This window comes from Lissotriton vulgaris, chromosome 2_1 (genome assembly GCF_964263255.1).
Source record: "Lissotriton vulgaris chromosome 2_1, aLisVul1.2, whole genome shotgun sequence".
Classification (NCBI taxonomy): domain Eukaryota; kingdom Metazoa; phylum Chordata; class Amphibia; order Caudata; family Salamandridae; genus Lissotriton; species Lissotriton vulgaris.
In genome coordinates, this window is record NC_141687.1 from 690,804,367 (window position 1) to 690,822,590 (window position 18,224).

Below are 18,224 nucleotides of genomic sequence, written 5' to 3' on the forward strand. Positions count from 1 at the left end.
ATGCGTACTGGCTCCCTTCCTGTTCAACCTCTATACAAACGGGCTCGAACAGGCGATGCTGGAAGGGAGCCAGGATCTGCCCCAGATAAACCATCGCCCGATACCCACCTTCCTGTACGCTGACGATTCAGTAATCCTAGCACGGACCTTAAACCAACTTCAGCTGCAGCTCAATAAATACGTAACATTCATGGACTCACTTGGCCTTAAAATTAACATCAAGAAAACGTTTACAATGAATATCGGCCCCAGGACAAAAATTTCCAAACCCATATTGGTCAATAATAACAGTCTAGAAAAAACTTCGGTGTACCCATATCTGGGCATCCTAGTGGATGACGCAATGAACTGGCACAAGGCAGTCGAAGCTAGAAACCTTCATTTCCGCCGTGCAACCTCAGCACTAACCTCTTTTTCGAGAAAATTGGGAAAACCAGCCCCACTCGAACTGTTAACCATATACTATGCAAAATGCCATAGTGTGGCCACTTACGGAGCTGGAATCTGGGGACATGGACGTATTGACCAGCTTCAGGTCACTGAAAATGCCTTTATAAAATACATCCTAGCCCTCCCCCAAAGTTCCCCGATATTAGCCTCGCACAGGGAGCTTGGCATGGAATACATCACCGACACCATCCGATGCCAGCCCATCTTACTGTGGCATCGAATATGGTGTAATCCTGAAAGTCATCTAACTCGCTCCCTTATTACTGACTGTTTAGGCTTGACAAATTGGCGGAAAATCCCGTGGCTAAATTATATACATAACTTCTTCAAAGATCTGGACTGTGAACACTACTTTGACGAACCTCCTTCAGTCGAAGACATTTCCAAGAAACAACTAAAGCAAATGTGTATGGGTCATCTGAGAGACCTCCGAAACCAGGTAGAGATTATCAAACCACAAAACGAAAAAATCTGTCTACTGCAGCCAGGAAAACTTATTCAGCCCTATCTGACATATTTTTTATCCAACCATGAAAAGTTTTTACTTACAAGATTACGCTTCGATGTTTTCTACCGTTTGGTTTCATTCCCGGAAATGCAGAACTGGTCCCGTAACCTGATGAGATGCCCCTGTGAAGGAGTCTCCTCCCAATCCACGATTCATGTTGTCCTTTTTTGCAAATATTACAAACCAGCAAGGAAAACATGGATCATCCCTATTCTCCGATCCAGTGGACTCAGACAATCCTACCCAGCACTCTCTTACTTGCAATCCCTAAAATCCCCATATGAAGCCAAACTCATAGCGACTTTTCTCAAAGCAGTTATAACAACACGCCGCAACATCTCTAGCTAAATCAGTATTATTATAAACTGTAAAAACTATTTCACTGTTTTCAAATGTTTTTTTTCCTACAGCGACTTAATTTTGTTGTGACCTTACTACTATTAACTTTTGTGCTTAAAACTTTTTCAAAATGTACTTTTTATGATTATTCAAATTGATAATCGAATAAAAGTTGATGAAACTGAAACTGAAACTGACTTCTCTTTCAAAGTTGTCAATGTTGAAGGGTAAGTGAGATTTTCTACACAATGAGGTCTATGAAGCATGGCTAGATATCAAAAACACAGAGGCCATGAATCTGCCTTATGAGTACTAGTAAACTTGTATTCCGATCGAGTTTACTCTTTTACCATAGATCTCCTTCTGGGATAAATATCAAAGCAACATGGTCGCCATTCCCTGATGAATTCTTTCTAAATGCTAGGCTGTGCAGGCACACGCTTTGCCTAGACACATCACACTTAGTTTTGGGACATCATTAGCACATCTTTAAAATGTACAGGTCTCTTATTATTTAACTTTTCTTTGCCTGGTATGCCAACAACTGCATTAGTGAGTGGAGGACATAACATTGAAAGTAGTCAAAACTAATACATCAAAACAACAAGCATTTGCAATGCAATTGGTATCGCCTTTGGGACCTTATATGTATTTAGCTATGCGGCACATTAGCCAGTGTTGCAGAGGTGGCAACCTCTTTAATGCAATCTCCTCTGAGATACCTCTAATCCAAATCAAAGATCGCAGCAGAGCTCTGTCCTCCCCGGCTCAACACCGTGGCTTCCCCCAATTCCCACTCTCTGTTATACAATCCCATAATTAACATTATACAAGTCACAAAGGTATAGTAACAGCACCGCCGTACAAAAGTGAAAAATAAAATAGGGTGGTGGCATACATGGTGTAAACAGAGACACAGGATATATATATATAGTCTCTGATATAATATCTTTGTCAGAATTGTGTTGAAATTTTCCACATGTCCATTGCAAACCAGCACAATGAACAGCTGCCACAATTGTAAAAGACTTTTTTGCACAATCTAATTCAAATCTAATGACTATTTCTCCCATGATAACCTGGACTGATAATATCTCTCAATATGGTACCGCTACGAAAATTAATTCTCTGGCGTGTTGTTATCCACTGTGCTGTCTAAGGTTATCACACTAGCACTTGCCAGTATTTATTAAGCACCTGGATAAACTTTACAATCTCATTAATGCAGTTAATCTAGGGACCTCCTGTTTGTGGTTTACCTTCTTTCTACCTTTAGCCTTCAGTGCAGATGTCCTATCAATTCTCAGCACACTCTTTCCTGCTCTCTGGGTAAGGTTGTCCTCAGGCCCTCACTTTTTAATCTAATCTTCAGACCACTAACATCCTAAATCACTCATGATCCTCGCCAGAAGCCCTCCTTGTTCTCATCATTTCCTCACAGTGATCACCTTCAGATGTGTTGTGGGGTGAGAAGCATAAAGGTTTGAATTGGAAGCTATTTGTTTCCAATAGACCCTGCTCTCTATTATGCACGCAGGATTGTTTGGTGCGGTTTGATATCAATATCTGTCATAGGAAGTACGAGGGTAGCAGGAGACATCAGGCATGAAAAACACTAGGGTAGTGCACTTTTTAATTTTATATTTGAATTGACGCAAACATTATCTTAATCAACGAGAACCAGAAATCTTTGAAAAAATAAAATAATTGTAAATAAATCTATCAACATTTTTTACATTGAGTCTTGATGATGGGCACCAGAGTTTTTGTTTTGCAACTGGTGGGTTCAATATTTTATTGATTTTAAATATGTAAAAGTTCCTTCTAGCCTTTAAGGAGGTCGAAGGGAAACTAACCCAACTGGTGAAACGTGTTGGATGGAGGACTTTTGCAAGGAACAAACTTATACTGGAATTCTGTGTCTTAGCATGTGAAGGAATTTTACGGTCCAAATTTGAAAAATAAATATGATACAGGGCCTACTGTGCAATCAGTCATATAGAAGCTGAGGGTATTGCTGGCTGAACTTGGAAAGTGGAGGGGAGCTTGCTGAGAGCAGGAGTATGTTAAACCATGGAAGATGACACCAACCAGACCTGGAGAAGCTACGCAACCTCTAACAACTACAGATAATGGCACTGATTGCACTGATCTCCCATGGTTGAGAGGCTAAGACACTCAGACAGAAGTGGAATTTGTGCCTTGCAAATTTATGTGCTGACTCTGTGTATTATTATTACTTTGTCACTACTATGGCCCAATGCAAACTACTTCCAAACACTTTCCTGTGGAAGTCGAAGTGTCGTTAGCCCATATTGTCTTGGAGCGGAAGCTATTTTTTCACTGCAGGCTGAACAAATTTACAGTGTTACAAAGTACTGTGCTGCACCAACTCTGCACTGATGCTTCCTGTGGGGTCCCCTCAATTTTGGTGGTGGCAAATTTAAAATCCACGAATGAAGAAGAAAAGAGTGGTGGTGTACACCCCAAGCCTCTCTACCTCAGTGAGCTGGAACACATTGGACCATTACTCCTTTCTAGATATCATCACAGACTGCACCAGGCAGGAAGCTCGCAAGGAGCCAATGACAGTCTTCTAGGTCAAACTTACTCACAATCTATCTTGGCGTGGAAGGAGCCGTTGCAGTTTTCCTTCTACAGTCCCCTCCGATGATGCAGTGGTGGCACTCAATGGTAGGGCTCCACTCAGATGTACGCAGTATATAGAAGGCACAAACCAACAGTTATATGTATGTGGGGAGAGGCCAAATCCTCCTTCTCAGCAGCACATTCCAGAACAGCTAATAACAATTGTATTGGGTGACCTACACACCAATCCAAGATGGCTGTTTCCCCATCACTCCGCTTTAAAACCTTTAAAACCAAGATGAATCCTATGCTTCCTGGTGCTGTCATTTTCTGTTTTCCCAAATATATAAGACTGACTGTTTTGCAATGCACCACCTTTTGCATCACAAAATCTTTTTCAGTGAGTTCTTCGCACCCCTGTTGCTTATATTTTTGTCCCCTGATTTTTGTTGTTTAATGTCGGGTCTCAGCATCTGTTATCCTATCGTCTCTAATATACTTCTCTTGCCTTAGAAAGTTTTTTTTGCCACAATGGACTTTTTTTCTTTAGTTGTTGAGGCTCTTCTTAGTCGGCACCTGTTCTTTCCACGCTTCTTTCTATGCTATAAAGGCACCATGGCTAGTGGAAGGAGTTCACATTTCCTTTTGCAAGCTAAGTCTCGAAAAAAGGAGCCGTTATTTGGTCATTCACTTGTTTACTTAGAAGGATGGGATGTGACTGAGATAAGAGTATGGAAAGAAGGCGTGGGCAATTTGCATGCGCATACAATGCATGAACCCCGAAACATTGCACACAGACAAGCAAGGATAGGTAAACACATACTCTGCACGCTCACATGCGCTGCATATGTAATGACACACAATTTTCGCAAAGAGACTGCACAGACATAGCCATGCTATGGACACTTTTCTCTGCAGTCTGAGCAGCCAGGGAGTGGGGGAAGTGTTACGCAACCAACCTGACATGGCTGCGCACAGACATAGCATATATTCACAGATATATCCCTGGGACAGGCACAGCATAAATCCACGTGTATCAAACGATTAAATCATTCTAGGGCCTAGAGGCTTGTCAGAGTGCTGTGCGTTCTCCACTAAATATGGTACGCAATTTTCATGCATCATACCATAAACCAATGTCGCAACCTTTCATTGTGATCTGCCTATATTTCAGTTTGTACTCTAGAGATGCAATTGCATGCGCACATTTGAGCTTGTTTGTGTTTGCCTGGCTTGGCGCATTAAAGCCCGATCTACCGAGCTTGTTAAACTTAATGCCAGGTGTTACCAACACTAGTCCCGCCCATTATGTTACTAAGCAATGAAAGAACGCGCCCTGAGCCGGATCCTTCACTGGTGTCATGATGAACAAGTATTTGCAATGCAATAGGTCTCGCATTTACGAGAGTTTGAGTTATTGGCATTGTAAATGACAATGCCTTATATTTATGTGTTGTTTTAAAAAAAGATAAGTATTTGTCATATATGATACCAATAGCTTAAACACTCGCAAATGTAAGACCTATTGCATTGTAAATGTGTGCTATATTTTTTTTTAAAGTGTTCTGAGAAAGCGTGTCCGGCCTACAACAGCAGGCAGGACAGAGCTATTTTATAAAATAGTGCTTGGAGACTAATTAAAGCCTACCGAGCAACAACACACGTAATCAGGGATGTCACCAGGTAGATTACAAAAAGAGTCAAAGCGGTACTAAGGAGGGATTACTGAGCATTTTGGCCAATAAACAGCCACAGTTTACAGAGGACAATGACACAAGCCAATTAAAAATGTGGACAGAAAGTGGCCCTACCTCAACACAGCATGTCTTGCAGAGCAGAGCATACACTGCCCAGGCTTGACTTAAAAACCAAAAGTCTTGTGGAATGTTTTAGTTGCTGACGTATCATTCACATTTTTTAAATTTAATTGCAGAGGAATTTGTTCCCCTTTGCACACCCTCATTTTACTTTTCTCAGAAAATCCAACTTTTATTTCCAGCTATTAAGTATGATGCAAGTCTTTTCTTAGGAATACTGTTACACAAGTTCTGCCAGACATCATGAGCTTAATTTAGAAACAAACCAATTAGGCCTAGTCCTGTTTACTCATAAATGAGATTTCACATTGGCCGAAAATTGCCGGAGAAAATAAAGCAAGAGTATTTAAGCACATCAGAATGGGCAATAATATTGAGTGATCCGGTTTTACTGCATCATAAAGTTATAATTGCCATCATCAAAAAGCTGGTGGTAATTATGAAAGTAAAAGAGCGCATTGTATTGTAATTGCATTTATATAGCTCTTACGACCCCTGCTATTTTTCTTTGCAAAGTGTTAAATAAAAGTTGTTTTACTGCAGTAATTACATTGGTTTCAAGAACCCCATCGCTCAAAAACAGTAGAGGGCCACAGAAATATTTGTGCAATTTACTGAGGCGTGGTTTGTAGAAACCACCTTGAAGCAACCGTCTGTGTGTTTAATAGCAGTTTCTGTTTATTAGTGTAAATAACTACTTTTCAAAATATTTAACGTGTACATACTTCCTAGGTGGGAACAAGACATGTTGCAAGCATTGAATGTATACACGATTTGGAACACTAGTGTGCGATTACACCGATTAGCAGCAGTGCAGCGGAGAAGGTTTTGTAACTGGAGCAAAGTGTTTATCCTTTTATAAGTAAGATTAGTGTAAATGAAGGCAGGAGGGTCCAGTAAGCAGTCATTAAGATGTAAACCCCGCTAACTCCTGTGACAGTCCTTCTGCAAGCCTCTCCACTTAGTTTATCGGAGACACAGAGGCTCTTCCAGGAAGCTGCCCCAGCCTGCAGTTGGCGACAGGAAAGCAGTCCATAGTCCACAGAACACTGACGCACGACATCACGTGTACTCCTAACTCTCTCGCCTCTTCTAGTACTTGTTCTAAGCTTTGATTGCAGAAAGACGCTCTTTACCATCGCGATTGTCGTGGCAGCTTTGCAAGTGAAAGCGCGCACAGCGAGCTGAATGTAAACAGTGCACATCGTCGTGCCTCAAGTAGGACACACTCAATAAAGAATATAGTGCTTACCATGTAAGAACCGAAGTAAAGGGGCCAGTAGCCAAGGGAGAACACAAATGACAACATGGCTGCACTAAGCAGGGACTAACAAGCGAATTAAGGAATCAGATGACAACATTTACGAAGGACAAAGACACAAGCCAATGATATCTACAACAGATCGCCAGAGCAGTGCTTGCACGCTGGCTCAGGCTCGACCTAAGAATAGGTGCAAATCATTATTATGTAGAATAAATAATAAAGGGGACAGCACACACCCTTGTCTGATGCCCCTGTCAATCTCTTTATCATTGGTAACATCTCCATTGTCACTAATTCTGACCCTAGCTCTCATGTCTGTGTGCATGTATGAAAGGAAGTGAACTAGGGAAGCATCCAAGCATCGCATTAAGAGCATTTGCCATAATTTGGATCGGTTGACACAGTCAAAAGCAGCAGTTAGGGCCATGAAAGCCTAGTACAGAAGCATTCACTTTAAAACAGTGTATTTGCCTATTACCGGATTCAGATATACATATGGCTTATTTGTCCCAATCTTGTTCCTGAGTCCATATTGAGAAGGATGAAAGATGGACTCCACTTGGTCCCACTCCTGGATTCTGTTATATATAACTCGCCCCAGAATCTTGACGGTGGTATCAATCAGTGAGATTGATCTGTATCAGCTGGGATCATCTCTATTGCCCTTCTTGAATATGGGGACAATTAGTTGAAGTACACCATTAAACAGGCAATTCTGAATGAACAAGGTTACCAAACAAGTCTGTCAAAAGAGGGAACCAAAGGTCAGAGTTATGTTTAAATAAGTCAAGCAGAACAACGTCTGGCCCCGGTCCTTTTCCCCCTACACTTTGTGAGATGGCCTCTTCCACTTCATCCACAGTTATGTTATCATCTGCAAGTTTCCTTGGGTTGACCGCCGACAACTTAGACAACCATCAGAGTACTTCATCATAGGCAACTTTCTTACTGTGGTTGCATATTTTACACACCTGAGCACTGCAACACTACTATTATTGCCCATATAGCATCTTGCTTTCCCTTGTAGGAGATACTCGTAAACAACACCTGCATTGAATCTAATCTTACTTGGTCATTTATCATTATTGTTGTATTAACAGTGACTGTATGTTGTAAACTTAAACTCTAAATCCAATGATTTCTAGCACCACTCCAAAGGCACTATTGCCTTTTTCTGTACCAATAACCTGGCATCTAGGGAGAGAAGGTTACCCTATCTGTTGTATATGCCTGTACTGGATGAGTTATTTTCTGTAAGTTAGTATCAGTATCTGTGAGAATAAATTACTCATGAAATGTGGAATGATGCCAGTATTGGATGATAATGATTCCAGTCTGTGGTAGAGCAGGCCTGCCAGCCCTGATACAGTTCATCTCACTCTACTCTAATAGCTGCAGATATACCTTCTGAGAAGTATTGGCTTTAAAATAATATAAGTAAACATCATTGCCCCCTGCAGAGGGAATTAAACTCAGTTAGAAGCCCACTCTGCAATTAATAAAACACAAATTGACAGGAAGGGCACCTAATGAAAGGAGACGCAAATACGAGCTATTAGCGCCCAACAGCCTGTGGAGTAGGGCTATGAGACTCTGACCCCACATGTGACCTATCACAGGCCAAAAAAGCAAACCCACTTTCTCAGTCTGCTTATTGTCTTCGCCAGTAAAGCTAGAAAGCATGTAAATATTTAAGTGGCAGAGCTAATCTTATTATTCCACACAGGGTGCCAGCAATACCTAAAACCTAGGACTGGATAGTACAGTACAAGTTAGATTCTTTTACAAGTATAGCCATTTTCAGACTGCTATTAGTCCATATTTGGTGTTTTATTTTATCCGGCAGTTATGGTTTGCACCATGAGATATTGATAAATATTTTGGCTTTTATGAACTTGGTTCAACATCACTTCGTTGCTAGAATGAGGCTGTGCCTTTATCACCCAGCTCTAAACCTTACCCTTGAGAAGAAAGGCTTTTTAAACCAGAGACGAGTGGACATTATCTGTTCTGACAGAACATGATTTAATGGCGGCGTTAATTAAAAGCAGCCAGTGATACAGATTTTCTTCCACTGGGCAGGCATGCATGTGGGCCTGGGGGCATGGTTCATCCGTCAGCACTGTGCTTCCAGAACGAGAACTCCTCAGGTACCTCACAGTGTACAGTTCCTGTGATTTCTTGCAAATACAACTTGTGATCTGGCAGTGCGTTACCTGAAGCAGCAGGTTTGAGCTACTGAAATGTGCAGTGACTTTAACGCACTGACAGTATTCAGAGTCTGCAACAGAACAGTGTCAGTAGGAAAAACAGCAATGGTGCTCACACTAAATACTGCATGCATGCCCAGTCAGAGAAATGTGCAGGTGCCACAGGACAATAGCTAGCTCACTGTAGAAACATCTGGATAACAGAGCGGTCGACCTCTAACCTGAGGAGTGGGGTTCGAGTCTCAGCGGGGACGTTGAACATCCTATGATTCTGGGCAAATCACGTAAACTCCCTGTGCCAAACAAAATGAATGTGTCCGTCTGTAATGCAACTGGTGCTCATGTAAAACGCTCTGTCTGATACCTTCGAGTTGAGTTCGCGCTATAGACACTCCCCCCCCAAAAAGAAGAATACAAACAAAAAAAACTCAATATTTTTGAAAATCTAGTGCTATTAGAGAGAAAGGACATATTTTAATCAATAAATAAATTGATTACTGTGTTGTTTGGCAACTTAAGCTTAATAAAGTGTCATTTTGCACTGCAGAACTCTCATTTCCCTGTCCCGCAGAGTGGGCGGGGTTGGCACGAGCTGGTCAGTGACAGCACATCTAATTAAACCTCCAACATTGCTCCTCACTAGCACCCGCGTCTGGCTGGGGGCTGCATCCAGTGTGTTTACCTATGGCACATACCCTTCACAGGGCACGTGCTGGGCATTTTCTCGCTCGCGCTTAATTCACACACGGCCGAGGTTGCTTCCTGCTCAGCCTGTGCATGGAAACAAACCTTTGCCACCAGGTTACATGGCAGAGAAGCAAATGTCAAAACGAATTCCCTCCAAACACGGCCACTGAACTGTACAAAATGCGCAGATTTGGCGCGGTCCCTCCAATGTTTTCCATGGCAATAGAAATCACAGGCTGGCTTACGGCGATGCAAAGTCGCGCTAGGCAAATAGTTAAACAGCTACGGTCCGATTGCACATTCGTCTTACGGTGACATGTTTTTATTAACCTCGTGTCTGCGTGGCCTGCCGAGCCTTGAGGGAGGGTCCTTTATAAGGGTACTGTACTTAGGCAGTGCGCCAGGAGGTAAAGTTGTGATCGACACCTTTTGCCTGTTAGCCTGTTGGGAATCTGGAAGAAGGCTGTCGAAAATCTAAGATGGTAAAAACAAGCGCTCGCTATGACGTAGAGTTTCTCTTTTTCTGCCGTCACACTTGGACGGCCTGGCCTGCTTTCCTTCTGCAGTAAAAGGTTTATTATCTTTATGGGGCCATGTGTTTGGCCCCATAAAGATAAGAAACCTTTTACACCAGAAGGAAGGCAGGCCAGGCAGGCCAAGTTGGATGGCAGAAAAAGAGAAAACTCTACATCACAGAATGCTCTTTCCCAATGGCTGGCCACCGTTTAGCATAAACGGTGACGGCGGCTAATGGGAAAGAGGGCGGGGCTTAAAGCCCGAAACTCAAAGCCCCTCTAAATCATAAAATCTCGCCAGCGAGACTGCGCATGCACAGCCTACGCAGGCGAGACCTAAAAAGCAGCTGAATGGACATAGTCTAGGGTTCGGACTCAGACTTGAAGTGTATTTGTACTGTTATCAAAACCTGGAAACCAGACTCAGGGGAGCGTGGCTCTGGCACTTTGAAGGGCACACCCTTGACCTACCTCCATTCAGCTGCCCATAAGAACTTGAACATACCTTTGCTTACTCGTTCACATAACCAAATTCACTTACATAGCTTACGGGCTGAATTAGGCCAAATTTGTGTCTATATTCATACAAGGTCAACATTGAATTAATGACACCAAAACATTTCTTCTTTAAGTTATAGTACCCTAAAGAGTACACCAGCGAACATCTCTGTGTGCATTACTACATGCTTAGATCTTCATCCAGGGGGTTCGGTATCAAGGGACTGTTAGCCTTAGTTTGATGCTATTAAAACTCCACCCCTCTAAAATGAATAGCTCTCCATCCCATGCTGGTGAGTGCCACCCCTCAAAATTAAATAGGTGCCAGGAGATAACAGGCTGCCACTGCTAGCGCTCACACTTCCTGGGTCACAGCAGAGCATTGTACTCTTTAGGGTGAGATATGGGGTTCCCTGAACTCCCTGGCTGTAGCGCATGCGCGTTGCCGCTATAGGCTTGACCTTAAAAAGTGCAATGCAAAGTCAGAATGGATGGGATTCACATATCCAAAGCAGCAGGAGAAGTTGCTCTCCTTTGGCAACAGAAAAAAAAACAATTATCAGTTTTGTCACTTAGAAGCAGCAGCAGTTTCTCCATGAGAGCAGGAGGAGCATCACCCCTCTGGTGGAGAGTATGAAACAGGAAAAATAAAATGGTAATAAAACAGATTTGCTACCATTTTTTTAGTGCTGGCAGTAGCCAATTCTGAGGGTGGGTCAGAAGCAGGGAAGAATAGTGTGCATTTCAGTGTAATGTGCCCATGTCACTGTGGTCGCCTGTCTTGCGACGGCCAACCTGACATGCACACATTAAACATTCCAACCTGAGCTGTCTTAGACAGCGGGTGGAGAGAATGCACAGGTCCCCAGCGCTTAAAGGACAGTCGAAACAGTGTGCTCCAGCCAATCCTGACCTTCTTTCATGTTGCCTGAGCAGCATGAGAGCAGCGCCAGAATTGGTAGAGAGGAGTTGCTGGCTAGAGCTCTAGGAGCCTGTGCTGCCGAGCTGAAGAGGAGCACCGAGCATGAGGCACTAGGTAAGTTATTCTTTTTATTTAAAAAAAAAAGGTTGTTTAACTCACTGATAGGCACTGTGAGAAATTCGTAGTGCCTTCAGTCTCAACTCTAGAGCTCTCAACCGTGGCATGCTCTAAAGACTGTAAACAATGGACCACGATTGAGAGATTTGGCTTTGAGCCTAAGGGCATTGCTGTTTTTCATTAGTGCCCGTCAGCGGGTTAATATTCGCCCCTTGCTCCACCTGTTCTAATTGCCGCTGGCCGTCACTGCTTAGAAGGGAAAGGATAAGTGGTCAGAAAAGCAGAGAAATCTTTCAGAGAAAAATAGACCCTGGGATAAAAAATGAATGTTTATGCTTCTGTTTGGGGAAAGCAGAATTGCTAGGAACCCATTCAAACAAACAAGTCTTCAAGCGCAACAGTATCTCTTTAAAATGCAAAGATGCTGAAGAATGGTTGACCTTTCTATCTGAAACAGGGCCCAAGTATGTCATGTATTTAGAAGGGGGCAGGGAGCACACTGGATACCTGCCCACAATTCACCCAGATGCATTATGGTTAATGCAGAGCATGGTAAAAAAAATCACTTTAGTCGAAAGTCTTTAGCATTCACCATTGTTGGTGAAGCCATTGCTGGGTATCTCTAGACACGTATTTCAGGATATTTGACATTCATCAGTATAGAGTAACACATTACATCTGTGGGTGCTTGCAATGATGCCCAGGCTTCTCAGGTTTCTGTACCACTTTCAGGGCACAGGTGTATCCAAATGAGCTCGGCAGCCCACTAACTCAAAGGAGCATCTGGGCGAACAGTGTGATGATATGCTTGACAATGTGCTCCCTTCCCCGTTTTGTGATTGCCACCATGTTGAGGAATTGGGCTGACGAGCTCATCACGGAGGAAATTCAGCATACTTAGTTTCGTCCCAAATTTTGAGTGTTTTCAGTTACCACTAAACTCTAAACCAGTCCCTATATTTTGTCAACAACGACTCAGGCTGAGATCAGCTGCTGTTCATCTGTTCAGGAAAGGATGAAGGTTGGATTCCCTCTGTAGGCTCCTAATCTGTGCTTTTGAAAAGTGCTTGAAATGAGAAATTTATCTCAGTCTCCTGAAAAAACAAAGATGCACTCTGACATGTAGCGCCAAAAGTAGATAACATTTAATGCAAAGCTGACCTGTATCTACAATGACAAGGAATCCAATAAACATTAGTGTAACTGACGTCCCCATAACCTATTGCCATAAGGGCACAGATAAGTGTTTACAAATTCTACAAATTGACAGTGAGTAGTGATAGAGATTGCACTCCAGCAACACACCTTCAACATATATAGTACTCAGTTACCAGTGAGGTCACAATGATTTCTAATAGTTGCAGTCTTTCATATCGGAATCCTGCTTACTTTAAATTGAGAAAAAGTGACAATTCCAAAATCGCTCTTCATAAGAGAAACTAAACTGTAGTCAAGCCACTGGCCAGTCCACATGTCTTTAGTATGTTATAATTATCACAGAAATCAATATTTCTTGTGTAGCTGTTCTACCCATTGATTTCAATCTAATTTCTCGCTTATAATTCAGCTTGCAGTTAAGCCCATCTCATTCCCATCAGCATACAAATCAGAGCACATGTGTGCCACTCATTCCACCAGTGCCATAGGCAATGAATGCGTGTACTTTATTTACTATGTCTTGAGTCAACGAGAGAGCAGTTGGATGACGCTGCCATATAAATACACAGCTTTTATCTAGCATTGAGTGTCACAGGTCTACACCAATGCAACTTGGTATACACGTAGTTGAGGATTCTCACTCGAATACATGTTGTGGTTTAAAGAATAGCATAAAAATATGAAAACCAAAACTGTGAAGAAATAATTTGATACAGTAATGTAACGTAAATATAAATCAACATAATGTGATGGGAACGTTTTATGTATTAAGTAGAGGAGACATTGTCTACCTTCAGCTCAGAGACACAAAAACCTCATCGGAGGCTCTTGCCCATTCTGATCGATGGGAATACAACTGAATCTGAGGCAGAGCAAGACAGGCTATGCAAGTAGAATAGAAGTAGAAGGCATGCAAGGAGTTTCCAAAGCAACATTCACTTATTTTTTTGCAAATTAAGACTTAACCTTGAAGACTTGCCAACTAACTTTTAATATAAAAGGTGTAAAATTACAAAATTATTTCTTTGAAATGGCACACCATTATGTTTTTTTAGTACTTTAGTAGAAATACTCTTGGATATAATTTTCTGGGTAGAGGATATGGAAAAGCTGAATAGAACTGTAGCCCCATTCCATGAATACAAAATCAAAGAGTTACAGAACATTTTTCTTAGTTGTTACACAATTGCCAAATGCAATCCTTCAAATTCACTCTTCATTTGTTTGAGGGATAAAACGCCCAAAAATGTTAGATAATTGTGTCCTAAAAAAAGTACCTATTAGTAATGAAGTGTGCTAAATTGTTGTTTATAGGTTTTCTGTACCATTACTAATAGGATATTATGGCACATATAGTTTGAGAGGCAATGGGAGTTTGCTATACTAGAGCAATATAAGTAATATTAATTTGTTATATCATCAAATTAACCAGTTTCGAGACTAAAACTATATTACCTTTCTTCTTTGAACAGGTAGAAGAGAAGTCTTTGTCTTCAACTTTCACAGATGGTCTATTACATTTCATTCTACAAAAGAAGGAGCGTCTTGCTCCAGAGCACAGTCTTGACGGTCCAGGTGCGATATCTGTTTTTACAGGTAGACCAGCTATAAACAGAAAACAATTCATTTCAGTGACATATACTGCAGAGAATTTTTTACAACACATATGTAAGCAATCTCATGACCGGGCGATATATCTATTAAACGCTGGCCTTTTGGACAGTTTTGGCATTAGAAATTTTAATTTAAAAAGCTATAGAGTTCAGCATTAGTTAAAATTGTGTTTAACCCCTTCACTGTGGCGGCTATTCCGCCGGAGTGCTAAGGGGAGGCGGGGCCACGCGGCGGTCCCGTGCTCGTGACGGAACCGCTCCGTCACAGCACCTGGGTGAGCTGTGCTTGTGACGGAACGGTTCCGTCACGGCTTCAGAACGTCAGCGCAGGCGCGGAATTCGCGCCGTGCAGGCGCGGCGAGCGGGTTGTGACGGAACTGTTCCGTCACCAGCACATCCCACCCGAGGCTCGTGACGGAACGGTTCCGTCACAAACATGGGAGGGGTTAAAGCCATGATACATACAGAAAAAAGACAACAGAAGAACATGTTAATGGCAGGTATTCCAAACGTAGCTGCAGTAATAAAAATATATGCAATCAAGAATAGGCACCCTAAACAGCTTTTATTAGCAACTAACAACCTCAATTTGAGTAACAGGTCAGAATAAAACTAACTTGCACAGTGTCTGCTGTCTCTGTAGCCAGGCGGTTTAGGAGGGTGACCGGTGCGACAGAAAAAGCCACGGTGAAAAAGAAGAGAGCTGGAGGGAAGAGAGGATCCAGCTGCACAAGAAAGTGGTCTCTTCAGCAATGTGTGTTAATCCTGATTTGGAACAAGCTATGGATATATTACTCCCTAGGTTCGAATCACTGTTAAAAACACTGTTGTCAGCTATTTTGTTGCTGCTTGAAGGGATAGAGGCTAAGCTCAGTTTATTCCCTCCAACTGACCACTTTGCCCCAAATAGCAAGGTAGTGACTGTTGCCGCGGGGACAAGCCATTCGGCTGGGCTGAAACCTGATGTTTGTACCAGTGCGGGAAGAACTTTAAGCAAGCATAGCTGCGCAATATCTGGGGCCCACAGTGTTACATTAACCACCCAAGGGAGCGCTTGTGGGACAAGGGTCAATTGTTTTATTCAGGCGGTAGGTGCCCCTAGACAGGTACATCCCCCAGGAAGTGACCTCCTGCTTAATGGGGGCAGAGATGATACACCTTATACGAGTAGACCTTTCACGAGACAAGTGGGCTCACTCACCTCTTTACATCTACCTCCAGAGTCAGCGCCTCTGGCAGCCATCTTGATGGGAGTTCCACCTGTTAAACAAGGTGCGAGAGAGTCGACTGTAGACCTTTAGGGCCGGACTGGGAATCAGAACCGGCCCTGGCAAAGTGCTCGGCCGGCACCCCTCCCCCCTCCGTGCGGAGAGGGGAGGGGGGAGAGGTGCGATCGCGCTCTGTGACAGGGCCGGTTTTCGGCCGTTTTTGTTACAGGGCCGTTTTTGCAGCATAACGGCCCTGTAACAAAAATGGCCCAGGGGCCCAATTCCGGCCCCCAACCATGCGGCCCACCGGGGGATTGCCAGTCCGGGCCTGTAGACCTTATGCATAAGGTCAAACACTGGTGTGATAATATTATAGTGAACAGGCACTCTGTCACCACATGTCATAATGGCAAGAAGAGCGGGTTGGGTGGGTTCTAAGGTGAAGAAATCTATTGAGGGGGATTGTTTTGTGGTTAATCTAAGGCATCTAAATACGCAAAAGCTCTGGTTCAGTAATGTTTCTCAAGGTATTGGCACAATGATTAGGACTGCCCCCTTTGATATTTTTATCCCACCCATTCTTTTCTCCCAGACATCAGCGCATGGTCTGCTCCGAGGCACTCTAGAATGCGCAATTGCTAGGACAAAATCGCACTTGCCAACAGTTTTGCACCACTGATAAGACTAGATGATAATGATTGACAAGTGTTACGACAGGATGGGCGGTTGAGCTCCAGGTTTATGGGTTCAGCAGAAAAAGTGCCCATAATGCTTCACCAGATGACCACTACCTGACAATGTAAACTGTCTGAGAACCCTTGGGCACTTTCTTATAGACGCGTTGCAGGAAACCTGTGACACTGGTGAATCCTTTTTGATGGATGGATTTTCCTTTTTTAAGATTGCATCCCCTTCTCCAGCAGAACACACTGGAGAAGTGGTCTCACTTAAAATTCCACATTTCGCCAGTATGATGGAATTCATTTTTTTTTTTTTTTTTTAGTGTATTTTATATAGCGCACGGCTACCCCAACGGGGTGTCCCGGCGCTTGCATTGGGAACCCCTCCTGGCTTTTCCCTGTGAGATAACCCGTACTGGCATCCCCAAGGTGAAAGCCAGGCATCCCGCCACGGGGGGCCGTAGTGGAGATTAAGCAAGCTATTGCCCAGAGTTGCAGAGTGTGAACCCGTGATTCGAGGAGGCACCGAAGTGAGAATTATCGAGTCCGTGGACACTTGGGCTCAGAACCTGCCGCGTCGGGAATTGAACCCTGGTCCCGGGTCTGACCTCAGCTTCCGGGTACGCCTCCTCTAACCATTGAGCCACATTTCACCTAACGTTGTGAGCTGAGACAGTTGAGCTGGTCTTTACAAATGATCCTCCCCGTTGGTAGTGAATTTTACAACTCTTTCAGTTGAACCTCTGACACTGAACATATTGCCCCACTAGAGTTGTTTTTTGAAAATTAAGGAGAGTCGAGGTCCTCATACTTTTATGATATTATTTTGGGTGATTTTAATATGCATCTATGTCAGCTTAACTGCACTTTAGCGAAAGGCCATTTGGATGTAAAACTTCTGGCATCCAATTTTGAGTACACTGTTCAAGGTCTTTAATTGGAGAGGTTCCTTGAACCCAACAACTTGCACTGCTTGGAACAGAGAGAGGTGGATGACATTGTCCCTTTTTTTTCTGGTAGGGGTTGTTCCTCTACTAGACCCGACGCGACCAGCGCCAGGAACCCTGGACCTCTGCACGGCCAAAGCTACAGCCCGACAGCACTCCACAAACTCAACCCAGGCCGCAATAACAACTGTAAGCTAGCCTCGGCAGCAGACACACACGGACCCTTCAGCTTCCATCGCTACCGACAAACCTACAGCACGGCCAGGAACACAGACTTAGCACAACCCAAATGCAAGAACACACCAGAACCGAAGACCCTGCAATGCATCCTCCTCAACGTCCGATCCCTCCACAAACACGACACCGAAATCTGGGACCTCCTTGACAGCATCACCCCAGACCTAGTATTGTTCACCGAAGAAACTGGACCAGAATGACCGACGACCAGCTTACCTCCTCACTCAGCAACTCCACCTCAACCATCGCAGAAAACGACAACCCCAACACTGCAGCCCGGACCCTGCACAGATGGATCTCCGACAGCGCCAACACCATAGCCCCTCTCAAGAAAATCAACAACAACCACGCCAAGAAAGCCAGATTGTTCTCCACCGAACTTCTAGAGTCCAGACGCACCTGCCACCGCCTCGAAAAAGCCCGGAGGAACACCAAATCCACTGAATCCCACAACAACTTCAGAGC

The 18,224-nt window shown here is 43.4% G+C and overlaps 1 protein-coding gene across 2 annotated transcripts in view; it reads right to left on the reverse strand.

Annotated features, from left to right (window-relative positions):
• Window positions 1–18,224, reverse strand: part of BMAL1 (basic helix-loop-helix ARNT like 1) — a 415,934-nt gene that overhangs the window by 181,582 nt on the left and 216,128 nt on the right. For both annotated transcript variants that reach the window (XM_086955926.1, XM_086955924.1), the window contains exon 10: window positions 14,530–14,679. In XM_086955926.1, coding sequence (XP_086812052.1) covers window positions 14,530–14,679 — 150 coding nt within the window. The remainder of the gene's footprint in view (window positions 1–14,529; window positions 14,680–18,224) is intronic.